Below are 16,913 nucleotides of genomic sequence, written 5' to 3' on the forward strand. Positions count from 1 at the left end.
CACCTCGTATCCAACACAGCCCCTTGATCCGATCCGTGGGCGGCGTCAAAAAGAAATAGAAACCAATATGCCGACTGGGCCCATATAAGCCCATTTTTTGCAGATGGGCATCACAAAACGGGGCCATACAGCCCACCTAATCTAGCAAAGTCTTTGTTCTTGGGCCACAACTTCCCAATCAAAAAGTTGTTAGGCCTTAATTGCTGCTGTTTGACCTTTTCCCCGACCGCTGATGGCCCAGCAGCTCGACTGTGCTGTTTGCTCAAGGCGCGGGTTGTTCAGAAGAATCTCTAATCCGGCCGGTACCAGGGGCCTCCTCTATAGCACACAGAAGCTAGACAAGCCTTATGGCTTTAAACCCCGTTAGATCCGATTACAGTTGTACAGATTTCAACATCAACATTCGAAAATAGCAAATTCAACAATTTTCGAGAATTAGATCAACATTTTGAAACATGCTACTTTCAACATTTTGAGAAATACAACTCAAGCAAATGTATTCAACATTTATCCAAATCTGTCTCAACATTTTTTTAAAAAAAATCAAGTAGCATTATCTTCTCCGGCGACGTTGGCGGCGCGCGCGGCTCCGGCGATAGCGATGGCGCACGGCGGAGGTGGCAGGGGCGGCGTGGGAGGCGACCGAGCCGCGCGCAGGGGCGGCGGCGCGCCGGCCGAGTCGCGCGCCGGTGACGGGCAACAGCAACGCGGGGCCGCGGCGCAGCTCGGGGTCGCGGGCGGCGGGGTGCAGGAGGCGGCAGCGCCAGCGGCCGCGGGGGCAGTCAGCGGCGCCCGGGAGGAGGGGGAGCGGTGACGGCGCGGCGCAGGTGCAGGCGGCGGCGGCGGCGGCGCGCGGAGGAGTAGTGGCGGCGCCGGCGAGCGGGAGGAGCACTGGTGGCGCGGCAGGCTGGAGGAGCTCCGGCGGGCGATGGAAAGGAGCCGCGGCGGTGCGTCGCAGGAGGAGCTCGGGAGGAGGCTGCAGCAGGCTAGGGTTAAGGGAGGAAGTAGCATCAAACGATAGAGGTTATCCGCACGAATCTCAAACACCGGAAGCCATATAACATATGGGCTTCCGGAAGCGGGATGGGATTGGCGGGTCCCAGGCGTCGTTGATGTGGTTCACGCCCAAGGGCCGGCGGTGGCTTTCGTTTGTTAGCAGGCAAAGTAAGTTCGTTGGTCCAGCCCAACTTAGGTGTGTGGGCCCGTCTGCGTAAAGGGCCAACGAATGTTCAGATCCAAAGTCTGGGAAAACTTGAAATCACGACCGAGTTCGTTCGCCAGGCTCACGATTCGGCTTGTCTAGTAAACGAGTTCAATTGAAATTAATTTGTTTTGATCAAGTATCATGTTACGATATACTGGGGCCACGTGTAAATGTAGCTACATTTCAACTTTGCACGGAGTAAAATGTGAGCAATTTTGGAAACCCAGGAAATAAGATCCGGAAGTGAGCCCACCTGTATATGGCTTGGGATAGTTCAACTTCAAATCATGCCGGGCGCCCAGGGCATATACCGAATCCGTAGGCAATGCGAAAACTTGGGGCCACCGGCTCCAAGGGTTCTGGCTTGGCAAATGGTAGGCAACTCGTGTGGCGCTGGCACGAGAGGGAACGAACGGTACACGGCTCTATCACCAACCAGCTGGATCACATCTCATCATACCACCATTGGGGAACATAACAATCCACAGTGGCGAGAGGCCTATAGGACGACGCACATCGGTCGGGCTCATCCATCCATGGCTAGCACACGACGACGGCGACGTCGAGAGTATGAGGCTAGCTACTAATCGTATCGGCATGAGCTGGCTGTAGGCATACGTGTACCAGCAGTACGCATACCGCCTCGGGCACCACACACGCCCACGTCGACCCCAGCCAAGAACTGTGTGGCCATATGCCGTCGCTGTTGCTGCCAGCCCGGCGCTCCCGGACACTGTAGGCTTTTTGTCAGCGTAGTAGCCTTTTTTCGCGGTGGGCGCGACCGGAAAACAGCTGCGCGCGGCGGGGGTGCAGCCGGGGGCGCGGCGGCGACGGCGCGGTCCTGGCCCCAATAATGCCGTTGCCGAGGCGTAACATGCGCTGCCTGCCGAGACCGATCGATCAGGATCAGCTTCGTACCGCGATCGATGGCGCCACGGCGGGCGCGCTCGGAGCCGGAGGCAGCCGATCGATCTCGGTGCTGTTGGGCTACAGCGTAGATGGATCATGGATCATGGATGGGGGGACGCATGAACTGAAGCATCATCCGCAGGCGCCTGTCGTTGGCGCTGTGCCCTCGGTCCACCGGCACAACTGCAAGAGGGCATGCGCGTATGCGCCGGGCGTCGCGGCAAAGGAGGACAAGAAGAGGCCCAAGTGCTCCCCCGGTTTGGGGGATTCTGTACCCCTGTTTGGTGTAGGTTTTCAGAATTCAGGCCACTGGTGTACGTGCTACTCAAGATTATTGGACGGCAAATGAAAAGGAGTACTAGCAATTCCCGGTCACCAGTAGGCAGACATTGCTGATGCCAGTACCAGGGAGAGTTTTATGTGACGAGACGTGTCAGAGAGACAGCTCACTAAAGCTACACGTTGGTTATGGTTGGATCGTACTCCTAACAGTAGATGGACAAGCAGCTACTACTACTAATAGTAGATTAGTTGTAGCACGTACTGATAGTACTGTGGAGTATTACTCTGATCCGATCAGAGTCCATCCACTATTACGGCGCCTCGTACTCCTAGTCCCTACTACAGGCTAAGTTAAGCGTCGTAGCATGGCACTGCTGCAACCGATCGATCGAGCTGTTTGGCCTCCACTTCCCGGACAGACAAACAGACGCCGCGCGCCCGTATCAACAACCACCAGCCCATGCCCATGCCTGCCGAGCTCGGCAAAACGACGCGCGCCAGCCAGGCGGAACAGCCCAACCCGAAAGCGGCGAGCGAGCGGCGCGTCGTCGCGATCCAATCATCGGCGGAGTCGTGGAGACGGGGTGGGTGGGTGAGCGCGCCCGCACGGGCGTCCTGAATCATCAAGGAAAAAAGAAAAAACAGAATCCCGCCGCGCGGACCCTTCCCGAACCCGGGGACCACCGCGCCCGCCAAGCTCTCACTCTCACTCTCACGGCACGATCTCAGCCCGCCGAGCGGCGAGGCGGTTCCACCCGGCGCAGAACCAATGATTTTTGTGTTATCCTGATCGGTGATCCACGGGCCACGGCCGCGCGGCGCTGGGTTCGTTTGGCTGGCTTCGCCTCGCCTCGTCTCCCCAGCGCTCCGCGCGACGCGGGAGATGATGATCCCGTGCCCTGCCCCTGCGGCTGCCAACTCGCGGCCGGTTTGGTGGTGCCTGCGGCCTGCTTGCCTGTGACATGCGAGCCCTGCCCGTGTCCCCTCCCTGCATGCCTTTCCAGTTCGCGTCACGTTACTTACGCAGCCAGCACCAGCATCGTGGCCCGCCCGCCGGGGCCGGTACGTCTGAGGTCCCCTTTGCTTTGTGGGGCGGCGGTGATCGTCTGTGTCGCCCGTCTCGCGATGGAACATCTGCGGTACGTGCCGGCCAGCCCCGGGGATACTTTGCTTTGGACGTTGCTAGCATCTGACGATCCATGTGCCAGATCAAAAAAAGGGGCGTGCCAAAATGAGGTTTAGGGACACTTAGCTTGTTCTGAACTTATAATACAAGTTGGCCACTGCTGCCAAGCCGAAGCAATTTGGAAACCACTAGCCTCGCCAAGGAGTAGAAGTGTGCCTATTGCCTAATCTCCCTCTGAAAATACAGTAAAATCCGTGGTAGCCACTCGGTTTCTCGTTCGAAAACGGTTCCCGCTTCGTGTTTTGACGGGTCAAAGAGAGGATCCTGGTTGGCCTAATCTGGCAGTGATTGATGGGCTCGCAGACCCAACATGTGCGCAGATTCCTAAACATCCATCCAGTCACCCACCCGCCGAAGCATCAAATCGCCGACCGCAGAGGATCCGCGGGAGCCCGGGGGAATTTCATGAGCAGCGACAGCTGTGACCCGGCATGCAACCAAGAACCATCAGACCTGGCCAATTAAAAAAAACGCGCAACGCAACAACGAAACCGGCCGCAGCGCAGAATTGCAGGCAGAGAGATGAGGAGGTGATCCAGATATCGAGGTGTGCCGTGCCGAGGTGGTCTGGTGGTGAGCCAAGCAGGGAATGGTGGTGGCATGGCAGTGGCACAAGGGCTGAGCTGAGCCAGCCTGAATCCAAGAGCCTCGTTGGTGTCATGCTGATGCGTCCTCAGTTACTATTCTACTACCCTGCTCTGTCAGTTGACCAGAAGGGCACGTTCTTCTCCCATCCATCACAAACGCTCGCCTCTTCGTCGTCGACGATGATCTTACCTCCTCCTCCGGTTTTCACCGCTTTTACACCCTACCGCGCCGGCCGTCTCTTTCTTTGACTGCCGCCTTCCGCCCCACCCGTTTCTCTTTCGTTCGGCACCCCCTCCTTCACTCCTCGCTGATCCAGCCATTAATGCCACACCAGCTACATCCACTACCTCCCTCTTCCTCCCCCATTTTACTCCCCCATCCCTCTTCCTCCCCGCACGCGATTGCTGGTACGATCCCTGTCCTGATTCCAGTTTCGAGCTGGGACTGTGTTAATTGCGCGATTCGGTCTCTCAGCGCCGCCGCGCGGTTCCCCCTTTCTCTTTTTTGTTTCAGGTTCTTTGCTTGAGGGATGAGTGGAAGGAGGCCCGGTTGCAGAAAGAGGTGAGCTTTAACTGTCCTCTCGTTTGATGCCCTGATGGGATTCGGATCGCAAGGCAATTTTGGGCCCTATTTTCCTTTGGCCTGGCCGTAGAATTCAGTTCAGCATCCTGTTTTCATCGATGTATCTCGCCAAAGAAAAGGGGGGAAATTGTTTCCACGCAGTATCTCTGAAAAGATAGTTCTTGTAGGGAGCAGAGGTTGTTCGTAGTTTCTCTTGATTTGCAGGGGCTTCGTAGTCTGCATTTGTTTATACTTTATACACAGAATTTTAGCATCTGCATACATGGCGTTCTAAGTGTTTCATTCGCGTTCTGCAGGAAGAAAACTTCATCTGCACCTCGTGCTGATGTGCATTAGGGGATCTGCGCTAGTAATATACAGCTAAACCTCGCGAGCTTGACTGAATCGACTCTCTGAGCCTGACAGCACCATGGGTTCCGGCGATTTGAGCTCGGACATGAAGAGGACGGTTCTTGGCCTCACGCTCTGGGTCTGGATTGCCATCGGCGTCGTCGCCCTTCTCGTGGCCATCCTGCTGATGATCTGCATTTGGGTGGCGTCACGCCGGAGGACGAAGAGAACCATGGACAGCCTGAGGCAGACGCAGATCCCCATCTACTCCAAGGAGATCCCCGTCGACCGTGTTGCCGGCCGCAGCCTTGCCCAGACAATGCACGAGCGCGAGCAGTCGAGTTTCCCGCCGCCGGACAAGTACGCGAACCGGGAGCCGGCCGGGGCGACGCTGGGCCACCTAGCGCTCAGCAAGTCCTCAGATCACGATAACATGAGCCAGGGGAGCTCGGTTTGCAATGTGGACCGTGCCGCCAGTGTGCACTCCGGTGAGGATGGGAGCTCGGGGCCACGGAGGAAGCCCAATTCGCCTGCGGCGTTTGTGTCCGCGTCGCCTCTGGTCGGCCTTCCTGAATTCTCTCATCTTGGCTGGGGTCACTGGTTTACTCAGCGTGACCTTGAGCTTGCTACCAACCGTTTCTCCAAGGAGAATGTGCTTGGAGAAGGTGGCTATGGAGTTGTGTACCGTGGGCGTCTGGTGAACGGAACTGAAGTTGCCATCAAGAAGATCTTTAACAACATGTAAGCTCTCACCTGTGGCTTCTATCTATTGCTTTAGTCTCTGTAATTTGTTTGCTCCAGCTGGACTAGCATACCTAGACATCTAGTTATGAATCACATACTCACATTATCTCTGGGTTTGCAGGGGGCAGGCAGAGAAGGAATTCAGAGTGGAGGTTGAGGCTATTGGTCATGTCCGACATAAGAATTTAGTTCGGCTATTGGGATACTGCGTTGAGGGTGTAAACAGGTAGGTGAAACTGCCAATCAGGAATACGATGTTAAGCCTTGTAAGGAACATTGAAAATTGACCTTAATATTTGCTTTAAAAGTCACTCTTGATAAGTCAATGGGATGAGCTAAAACTTTGATTCTTATACAATATTAGCACCTTACAAGTAAATATTTTGGCAAAAGTTCTGCACTTTTTCAGTTTCTGGAATCTAAAGTTAGAAACAGTGCTAATTTGCTATTGTGCTTTTGGTTGTACCAAAGGGAATAGAGTTGATTGATCACACACTAAATAGTAGTACAGGTCTTCTACTATGTGCAAATAAAAAATTTATTGATTATTTGGCAGCATATTTTTGGTCTGCACAAATTAAAGAATTTTGATGCAGGCATTTCAGTGTTGCAAAATCTTTTTATTTGTTATTATTACATGCTAGGGAACATAATGGTACTGCATGTGAACACCATAGTTTACTGAAAAATCGATTCTTTGTGTGATCCGCATTCTTCCATCCTTTTCACAGTAGCCCGCAGAACTTCTGTAGAAATTTGGTTTTTTATTCACGGAAACGTTACAGCAGTACTTTTTTCCCCTTTGTAATAGGATGCTGGTGTATGAGTTTGTGAACAATGGTAACTTAGAGCAGTGGCTTCATGGAGCTATGTGTCAGCGGGGTGTTTTTAGCTGGGAAAATCGCATGAAGGTTGTAACAGGCACTGCAAAAGCGTAAGTCTCATCAGCTTCTCAGTCCACAAGTTAACTACTATAAATTTTCTTTGTGTATTTTTATAGGTATCTAGATTTGTTCCAGTATTTTTGGCTAATTATGATGGTTGCAGGCTTGCTTACCTTCATGAAGCCATAGAACCAAAAGTTGTACACCGAGATATTAAATCAAGCAATATATTGATTGATGATGAATTCAATGGCAAGGTCTCCGACTTTGGATTGGCTAAGCTTTTGGGTTCAGATAAAAGCCACATTACTACTAGAGTGATGGGAACGTTTGGGTATTCTTTTTTCCCTTTCCACCAATACTTGCTCATCATTAGCTCCGTTTCTTCACAATTACTCATGGACTTTAACCTTCCTCTTACTTGTGTTGCTTCAGATATGTTGCACCAGAATATGCTAATACTGGGATGTTAAATGAAAAGAGCGATGTCTACAGCTTCGGTGTTCTCTTGCTGGAGACTGTGACAGGAAGGGGTCCTGTTGACTATAGTCGATCTTCCAATGAGGTAAATTCTTGGAGTTTATTTACTTTATATCTTTGTTTGTTCCATCTGTTTAGATTTACGTCATTTTCCTAGAACCACCATTCCAATGTAATGGCAACTAAACTTTATCTGTCTGGCAACAGAGTTGTTGGGGACAGTTCCATCAGTTGTCCATTCTAGGATCCTTAGGCCTCTATTGTTCAGTCAAAATGCTATATATACTTTGTGTTTCACAAAAAAAATCTTTTCCCCATCAAATGATGACCCATCTTTGCTTAGGTCAATCTTGTTGAATGGCTCAAAACGATGGTGGCCAATCGAAGGGCAGAGGAAGTGGCTGATCCAAGCTTAGAAGTTAGACCATCTATTAGGTCTCTGAAGCGAGCTCTTTTAGTGGCACTAAGGTGTGTTGATCCTGACTCTGAAAAGAGACCCAAGATGGGACAGGTTGTCAGGATGCTTGAGTCTGAAGAAGTTCCGTACCGGGAGGTAATAATAATTGAAAACTTACTTGATGTATACTGTAAGTAAGATATTTGATTGTCATAACACCTTTTGAAAAAACAATTCAGGACCGGAGAAACCGGAGGAGTCGCACTGGAAGCATGGATATTGAGTCTATTGCAGAGGGTTCGAACTCTGCCGAGTTTGGAAAGAAGGTAGAGAGGACTGGCAGCGCGACATCAGACCGATCTCAGCCTTGAGGCCTGCAAATACATGCTATATCATGAACAGTCTGAGAAATGATGTTGATCACCAAGGTGATTGCTGCCCTGATAGGGTATGTTGGTAGGTGGTGGAGGCAGGGCAATCCCTGATGTTACTACCTGAATCTTAGGTCTACTAGTATCAGGTGGAGTAGAAGCATTCTTGGATGAAGAATCTCCTGGTCTCCTGTTCTCTGTATAGGTTATATGTTGGTGCCTAGGGAATTCCCTTGGTTGGGTGTTTTAACAATTGGTCGGTTCTTTTGGTTCTTGCATTGTTACCTTCTCAAATCTGGTTCACTTCTCCCTGCTTCTGCAGTGCTGCACATGAGGTTGTGCTGTTAGTGTTGCTGGCTTGCTACTTGTCAATGTTTCTCTGATTTGACTGTAGCCACAAGTTTTGTTTGGCAACGCATGTTGATTTTCGCGACTAGGCAGGTGCTCGAGTAGCTCAAAATGGTGTCGTTATTGTTGTTTCCTGGATCATTTGAACATAAATCCCTAACGACCTTAGGATTGTTGATGGCAGACAGATGTCTTGGAGGCCTGTGCAAGGCCCAAGTATGTAACGCAGCACATTTAGGCCCATCCTTGATTGCAGTTCTGGGCTGACCCAAAACTCCGGCAGGCTGGTTAGAATTCAAACTAATTGGACTTTTTGTGTGCCAGGCACAAAAACTTGCGAGTGCGGTTTTGTTTTCTAGATCGAAGATATCGGATAGCTGTCTCTAACTAGTGTATGTATATTTTTTAGAATATTTCATTGGATAAAAAACGTTGATCAGGTATTTCCAATTTTTGAATTAGGTTTTGTAAATTGCTGAATTAATTTCCATTTTTATGTAAGCAAAATATTATATGTTTAAATTCCAGAGAAGAAGTGATAAAGAAAAAGGGTCAGAATAAAGAAAGGTAAATATACTAGAGAAGAAGTTAATAAAAAGGGTAAGAAAAAAGGAAAGTAAATACTCCACATGCTAACAGGTAGTGTAGATGCCTATCCATTATCGATGGAAACTAGCCAGCCAACTATGTTCAGCCGCCTAATGATGAGGTATGTGCTTCTAGAAACAAACTGCAAACTTTTCGCAAAAACAGAGAAACAAACAAACTGCAAGCCGCCTAGTCATGACTCATGATGTATATCTAGAAACAAATTGTTCATACATAAAAGGAAGGAAAACGCATCTGGTCTCTGTTACCCACATAAATAATCTTACTGTTACTAGGTGTTAGCAGGCTAGCAGCAGCCCTCTTGCCATCGGAGCCGAACGTTCCGCGAGTATCCTCGCGTCAGAGATGACGAACCGATCAACCAAACCGGGCGGCGAAATTTGACTCCATCGCTATCGAGCAATGGCTTCGATTATAATAAGCTCGAAGAAACGGTTGCTAATCATCCAAAATCTTCTAACCCCCTTCCCCAAGCTATCGTGTCCGTATTCTAAACCATCAGCACGGCGACTCCGATCAGAAGCTTCCGTGCAACCGCCTCTCAGCCTCCAGACTTACCTGCTGACCCAAGGCGCGGTTTGACTTTGAACCGTCAAGTCTTGTTCCTCTCGCGAGTGGCGACTAGTATTCTGTTCCGTACCCATCTGTGCAGACATGCAGTGGCAGGATTACTACTAGTAGTTACGGCACCTGCGAATTTGGGGAAATTCGAATGAAGGCTCGCGCCAGCGCCACGGCGGCGTGGCGATGACGTCGTCAACTCTGCCAACCGCGTGGCGTCGCAGAATAAAAGGCTTGCGCGGGAGAAGAACTGGAGGCCGTGCACTTGCATTGTAGTTGCAGAGAGCTGAGAAAGCAGACAAGAAAAGGCCGGCGGCGCTCAGTTGGAGGCTTGAGATCGACCGGAATCGGATCGTTTCGAGTTGGATGGCGGGCGTGAGCAAGAGCAAGGTGCGGGAGTGGATGCGGAAGCGGATGGCGCCGAGGAGGAAGGCGGCCAAGGGCGGTGGCGGCGGCAGCAGCGACGACCGATCGGCGTCGGCGTCCGCGCCGTCGTCGCCGGGGCGGAAGCTTCTTGCGGGCGCCGCGCTGCCGTCGGCGCTGCGGTGGAGGAAGCCCCGCGGGAACGTGCTGGCGGCGCTGTTCCAGCGCGTGGCGTACCACCTGCTGTGGTTCGTGGAGTCCGTCGTGGTGGTGGCGCAGCTGGTGTTCTTCTTCGTGCGCTTCGGGTTCAAGCTCTGAAAAACTCTGCCTGAATCGCACCGTGCGGGGTGGAGCACCAAAAGAAGATCCGTGGATTCTTTCATTTGTTCTCGTTCTTTTCTGTTGGCCAATTTTCAGTGGCTCTTTCGATTTCCATCACCACAAGCTGTAGATAACTTGTTCTTGTGTTTTGGAGAATGTGTAAATTGCTCCCGTAATTGTCTTCCCAAGGAACTGTTCCTTTTTTCCCCTCAATTCCATTGAAAACATCCTTGCTCATATGAGACGAGAGTGCCACGTCAGAATGCCCTTTCTGTATTGCCCAAAAAACGGAAATGCTCTTGCTGTGGTACTCATCTCCGGATGACAAATTGCTGACGTCAAGGCTTTGCCATCCGGTCAGAAAGACCGAGTAGTAGATAGGTAGAGTAGTCTGCATTTCACGCAAACGGGGGCAATTTGCTTTGCGCAAATGACTCGGTCCCCCAAGCCTGCCAGCAAGCACCAAAGCACAATCAAGGAGTTGCCAAAGTTTGGAGGTGCCAAATTACTGTTACAGTACTGTAGCACACTGTAGCGTTTCGTTTGTATTTGTGAATTATTATCCAAATATTGAGTAATTAGGCTCAAAAGATTCGTTTCGCAAAGTACAACAAAACTGTACAATTAGTTTTTAATTTCGTCTACATTTAGTACTCCATGCATGTACCACAAGTTTGATGTGATGGGGAATCTTCTTTTTACATAGTGCCAAAGTTGGGAGTTGGGGGTGAAGTAAATAAGGGCCAATCTTCTACCACTTAACCGTTTATCTGCCTAACTTAACGGATTCCTCTCCGATTCGTCCAGTCAAAACCTACGCACCCAAGTCCTTGCACGGCTGTCGTCTGCTACCTGCGGCCCCTGCTTGCTTGCTGTGCACTTGATCAGTCAAAACTTAAAACGACCACGAGAGCTTGCTGTGCACTTCGCATCCAAAGAAGAGGCCCCTGTGCTTGCATGATTGCTACTTGCCAGCGAGCACTAGTAGTAGCGTAGCTAGGCATTAGACATTCGCCCGGGGACGTGAAGTGGAGCACAAGTTCACGCCCCGGCCCCGTGTCCCGTACTGCCGTGCCCCCAAAGGCTTCCATGCCCGCCACTCGCCCGTCGGGTGTTTGGGCTGCTTGAGCATCCCCCAAACCCCAGCCATTGTCGACATGACGCAGCAACTCTCACCGCCATTTGTGCGGGGGGCGAATCGTTGATCTTCGAAGGCACCGCAGCGCTGGTCCGAAAATGTAACGTGCCGCCAACCCTGCTTGCCCCGAACACCCAAATGCAGGCGTACTTACTGCTACGACGTCGTCGTGCTCCCGTCCTCCGTCTATAAATCGCTCATCAAACGCCGCCGCCAACTCTTGGGCTTCCGCTTCCCCTTTGCAGCAGCGTCGATCCGTCGCCCCAGACAGGCCAAGCGGGTGAGTGTCACATCTCCTCGCTTTTCACTCTTGAACTAGCTCTAAACTGAAACCTGGAAGTTGACGCCTTGCAGTCCCTGCTTCGAGATGATGGGGCATCGAACATGCGAAGCGATCTACATCCTTCTCTCCGTGCTCTCTGCGTCGACGACAGTGCTCGCGTCATCGAACAGCGACGGCCTGATCCGCATCCCACTGAAGAAAAGATCGATAATGGAGAGCATCTACGGGGACCTTCTGCCGAGGACCAGCACGGTGGAGAGCCAAGCCGCGGCAGGGAGAGATGTCTACGATCCGGTGCGGTCAGCCATTGTCCAAGCTCGTGAGCGGGAACACCAGATGCTAGTCGAGGCTGCGGCCATGGAGCGGAGGCGCAAATACTACTGGAGTTACAGGGGGAGCGGGGAAAACAGTAGCGGTGAACCTATTCCGCTGAAGAACTTCTTGAACGCCCAGTACTTCGGGCAGATTGGGGTTGGCTGCCCGCCGCAGAACTTCACCGTCGTCTTCGACACCGGGAGCGCCAACCTCTGGGTCCCTTCTGCCAAGTGCTTTTTCTCGGTACGAAAAATGGCGTGTGCTTCTGTTTTTGGTGTTGTTCTTGCTTTCATTCTGGATGGTTGTCATGCTTGCGGTTATTTGTTACTGATTTCGGTTGCTCTGCAAACAGCTTGCATGTCTCTTCCATCCCAAGTATGAATCAAGTCTGTCCAGCACTTACAAACCGAATGGTATGATACTATTTGAATTTTGAACCACCTTTGTCGCGATTTGGAAATGGGACACTTCCCTCTGCGCAATTTCACTATACTTTGGTCAAAATATCCAAATTTAGATAATCTTTTAATTTTTTCAACAGAGGTAGTCACAGCACCATTGCTGCTGGTCTGAGCTCTACATTTCTTTGCACATCCAGGAACGCCGGCTTCTATTCACTACGGAACAGGAGCAATTGCTGGTTTTTACAGCGAAGATCAGGTCACGGTTGGAAATCTGGTAGTTCAAAATCAGGTGCTTCATTTCCCATGTTGTTACTTGTGGACTTTATTTCACCTATGAAATTTGCAGCACTGATTTTACTGAACTCATTTGTACAACCCAGGAATTCATTGAAGCTACTCATGAGCCTGGTTTCACCTTTTTATTAGCGAAATTTGATGGCATCCTTGGGCTTGGGTTTCAGGAAATTTCAGTGGAAGGTTCAGTCCCAGTATGGTATGATAGTTGGCAGTTGCTGCTGTCAAACCTCTACTAGTTTTTCTGCAACACCTTCTGATCATTATTTACCAAGACAGAGTGCACCTTAGATTTCATGCCTGGGATAAAAAGTACTCCCTCCTTACCAAATTGTAGGTCGTTTTGGCATTTTTAGGTTCATAGCTTTTGTTATGCACCTAAATATACACTATGTCTAAATATATAGTAAAATTTATGAATCTAGAAATGCCAAAACGGCCTACAGTTTGGGACGGAGGAAGTATATTGTGTCAAATGTAAAAAAACAGTTTAGCCACATTTAACTGACCAATACATTGGAAGTTAAATATTAATTTAGCTTTCATGGTTATGGTATTAATAACATTTTTTTCAAACAAATATCTATGCTCAGTAGCTGTTCTGATGAAATAATATGTTGTTCATCAAGTGAAGACTCTGTCATGAAGTTTGCCAATTGCCATACATAGTTGGTAACTGGATATTACTTACAATAAATTGTTTTCTAATTTGTGGCAACTGGCATCTGCAAATGTCCTAACAGGTACAACATGGTGAACCAAAGACTGGTGCAAGAACCTGTTTTCTCCTTCTGGTTAAACCGAAACCCAATCGAAGGAGAAGGAGGTGAAATTGTGTTTGGAGGTGCTGATCAGCAACACTACAAAGGCAGTCATACATACACCAGAGTTACTCGGAAAGGTTATTGGCAGGTTGGCCTCTCTTTCTTTTTTCTGGGGCCTGCTTTTATCGCCGACACCAAATTTTCCTCAAAGCTTACTTGTTTTTTGAGGAAACAAAGCTTAAGCTTACTTATTCTACTCTTGATGTTTGCAGTTTGAAATGGGTGATTTCCTTATTGGTGGGAAGAGCACTGGTAATGCTTAAGCTTATTTGCTGTTCCAACCACAAGGTATGCTCATGGTCGCAACAATTTGTTTCTCTGATAGATAATGTATGTCACGATAGGAATTTGTGTGGATGGATGTGCGGCCATTGCAGACTCGGGAACCTCGTTGATTGCTGGTCCTCTGGTAAGCAATACATAGCCTTCCATATGTTTCACCCTAATGCCTCTAAAGTTGAGTCTATATGTCCATTCTTTTCGCGACCGTGCCATATTTCATTAAGAGGAAGAGATAGAAAGTACAGGGTTGAGCAGTGTCATCTAGACTTGATGACCTGCTTCACAGCTAGAGTTCAGCTTGCTATTACAGAGAAATGATTTCGCGACCTACATCTGTATTACTATTTGAGGTAGGCATAGTTAAAGGAGCTAAAGAATTAAATCTAGCTGCGACCCATAGTGAAGCTTCATCAATGATCGTTTGTATCAGCTGAACCACATTCTTCTCGGTACTGTTGAAAGTCCGACAATTGCGCTCTAACCAGATACACCAGGAGATCGAGAGGACCATGGAATCAAAAGTCTTCCTGTCAGCTTTGTCAACTCGCTTCCTTGATCGTGTCCCCCAGGCAGCCAGACAGTGATAAAGAAGACTCAAAACTAGCTCTGAAGTACTGTCATAGCAGGGGTTTTGATTTGAGTAATTTGTGCTATGTAGGTTGCCATTGCCCAGATTCATGAACAAATTGGAGCTGCTGGAGTGGTGAACCATGAGTGCAAACAAGTTGTTGCTGGGTATGGGCAACAAATGCTTGAGCTGCTGAAAGCTCAGGTTCTAGCTCACTCTCAGCTTAATACTTTCAAGTTCTTGGCATCTACCACTTTTACTTACTTTGCTAGATACATGGATACACTCTTCTGGTCGAGTAAGTCACATAAGTAACTCAACATCTGGTTAACTGCAGACACAACCAGCACAAGTATGTTCGAAGATTGGGCTTTGCACGTTCGATGGAAAACATGGAATCGGGTTCGTGAAATCATTGGCAGCCTACCTTGGCTGCATTTCTGAAGTCTAGTTTCCAACAAACTCTTCCGTTTTGTATGTTTACACATGATCTAATGCCCTTCTTTTGTAAATCATGCAGTGCTGGTATTGAGAGTGAAGCAGGATCTGTAGATGGCATGTCTGATGCTATATGCAAGGCATGTGAGATGATAGTCTTCTGGATGCGAAGTGAGCTCAACCCGAACAAGACCAAGGAGGGCACTCTGGAGTATGTCGACAGGGTGAGAGTCGATCTTGAGTCACTAATTCGTTTTGCATTGGTATATCAGACATGTCTAACCAGAATGTGGGTTGATTGACAGCTCTGCGAAAACATGCCTGATCCTGTGGGATCACATGTGGATTGCAGACACGTCGACTCCCTACAAACTGTTGCGTTCAGCATCGGTGGAAGAGCATTTGAGCTCCAGCCTGAGCAGGTAACTAACTTGCCTGAATCATTTCATAAAATCCGCTCCTTAATTCAGGGAGAAACGGGATGCGACTGAAGAAGGCCCCAACAGATTTGATATTGTCTTTCCTGTTGTCAAGCAGTACGTTCTCAAGGTTGGCGAGGGATTCATGGCACACTGCATCAGCGGGTTCACGGCTTTGGACATTCCCCCTCCAATAGGCCCTCTCTGGTAAGACTGATAGGCCGGTGAATATAATTTACCTGGAAAAACTGAATCGCGGGCATTCCCTGCAGTCTGCGGATCATGATCTATCCACACTCCTTTTACGGTTTACCTTTTCATGGGATGCGCGATCCCTGAATTATATTCGTGAAACTGATGCAGGATATTGGGTGACGTCTTCATGGGAGCCTACCACACCATCTTTGACTATGGCAAAATGAGGGTTGGGTTCGCAGATTCCGCATGACGCAAGCATTTGATGGAGTGAAATTTGAAATTTGTCGTTGGTTTATACGTTACAGTTTGTTTTTTCAAATCACATAAATTGTAGCGGCAGAAAAACTCTGCATTGTGTAGCGTTAGATGTGACTACACAATGCAGAGTTTTTCTGGAGTTTTCATAGAGTGCATGTAGAAGAAATGTTTATCTTTGCATCAAGAAATAAAAGGAAACAGGCAACTTTCATTTGTTCTTAGTTGTGGTCATGTACTGCTAGTAGCGGATCGAGAACAAAAAAAACGCAGAGGATCAGGTCTTAGTTTTCTTTATCTTTGACCAGAACTTACGTGCTTGAAAAGGCGCCTCAATCATGCCATAACCTCATCCACGGACAAGTCATCCGATGTCAACCGAGATGGGTCGTTGGGGCCCGAGTAGTCGAACCCCCAGGTGCAGCGCAGTTGCAGGGGTTGGACTCGCCTGCTCATGAAACTGAAGGCTACGCCTAGTCCTATCAACCCCTCCCGTTTGAGTACGGCAATTTTCTCCAGGAGGTCGGGTAGTTGGAAGCTATCTGACTGAGAAGGCTCATCCAACCACCGGTTATTCCAAACTGGCCAGTGGCCTGTCACCTTGGGTAGTCGAGGCTCATGATTTCCGATGTAAAACCACTTGTCCTTCCTGCCAGAGTGAGAGTCGATCAGCTCGTATTCCAAGTACAAGCTTTTCACTTTCTCTCAGAGTTGAATATCTGCCCCTCCGACTATTTCTGTATGGTCTAACCTGGGCTGTGGCTTAACTCTAAAGAATTTACAAAAAAATTAAAAGTGTGACTCGATTCCAAGGAAAGCTTCGCACAGATGCACGAAGAGGGCAATATGCAGGATGGAGTTCATGTTGAGGTGCACTAACTCCAACTTATAGTAACTCAGCAACCCGCGGAAGAAATTGGATGTGGGCAACGCCAAACCTCGCTCGATGAAGTGTGCAAAGATCACTATCTCGTGGGTGTAGGCTTCCATCGGCTAGGGGTTGCCGCAGGCTTCTCTCCAGTCGATAGACTCTTGATCTTGGAGCAGATTAGCATCCACCAATGCTTGGATGTCCGCTTCCTTCATCACGGACTTCTTATTCTTCTTCCAGGCACACACTTGCGTTGGCGGAGCAATTTGATCTGTCTTGCCGTACTTCAAGGGGAGACGGTGGCGCTTGAGCTCAAGGATCAGCGAGCGGCGGCTCTAGGGCTACAATGACGAAGATGAACATGCAGAATGGTTCGGGTGAAACGGAAGGAATGAATTCCTACGTTATTTATAACCGCATCACAGTTAAAACAGTGGCGAGATTAACGGGAATATTTCATTTTTA

The 16,913-nt window shown here is 49.3% G+C and overlaps 3 protein-coding genes across 3 annotated transcripts; all 3 read left to right on the forward strand.

The window, feature by feature from the left end:
• The first annotated feature begins 4,090 nt into the window (after positions 1-4,090).
• On the forward strand, positions 4,091-8,251 carry LOC117857936 (probable receptor-like protein kinase At2g42960). Its single transcript, XM_034740863.2, has 9 exons — positions 4,091-4,576; positions 4,683-4,730; positions 5,048-5,822; positions 5,947-6,051; positions 6,637-6,759; positions 6,873-7,043; positions 7,145-7,274; positions 7,533-7,742; positions 7,826-8,251. Exons 3-9 carry the CDS (start codon positions 5,161-5,163, stop codon positions 7,955-7,957), a joined length of 1,533 nt encoding a protein of 510 aa, XP_034596754.1. The 5' UTR covers positions 4,091-4,576; positions 4,683-4,730; positions 5,048-5,160; the 3' UTR covers positions 7,958-8,251.
• A 1,225-nt stretch (positions 8,252-9,476) lies between these two features.
• Positions 9,477-10,396, forward strand: LOC117857937 (uncharacterized). The gene has a single exon (XM_034740864.2). The coding sequence runs from the start codon at positions 9,842-9,844 to the stop codon at positions 10,154-10,156; it is 315 nt and encodes a 104-aa protein (XP_034596755.1). The 5' UTR covers positions 9,477-9,841; the 3' UTR covers positions 10,157-10,396.
• A 929-nt stretch (positions 10,397-11,325) lies between these two features.
• Positions 11,326-15,801, forward strand: LOC117854640 (aspartic proteinase oryzasin-1). Its single transcript, XM_034736871.2, has 14 exons — positions 11,326-11,577; positions 11,652-12,138; positions 12,248-12,308; positions 12,494-12,588; positions 12,680-12,792; positions 13,337-13,505; positions 13,630-13,669; positions 13,762-13,826; positions 14,358-14,471; positions 14,605-14,669; positions 14,788-14,929; positions 15,011-15,127; positions 15,243-15,331; positions 15,488-15,801. The coding sequence occupies exons 2-14, from the start codon at positions 11,665-11,667 to the stop codon at positions 15,570-15,572; spliced, it is 1,629 nt and encodes a 542-aa protein (XP_034592762.1). The 5' UTR covers positions 11,326-11,577; positions 11,652-11,664; the 3' UTR covers positions 15,573-15,801.
• Positions 15,802-16,913: the final 1,112 nt, after the last annotated feature.

Source organism: Setaria viridis, chromosome 5 (assembly GCF_005286985.2).
Source record: "Setaria viridis chromosome 5, Setaria_viridis_v4.0, whole genome shotgun sequence".
NCBI classification, from domain to species: Eukaryota; Viridiplantae; Streptophyta; class Magnoliopsida; order Poales; family Poaceae; genus Setaria; species Setaria viridis.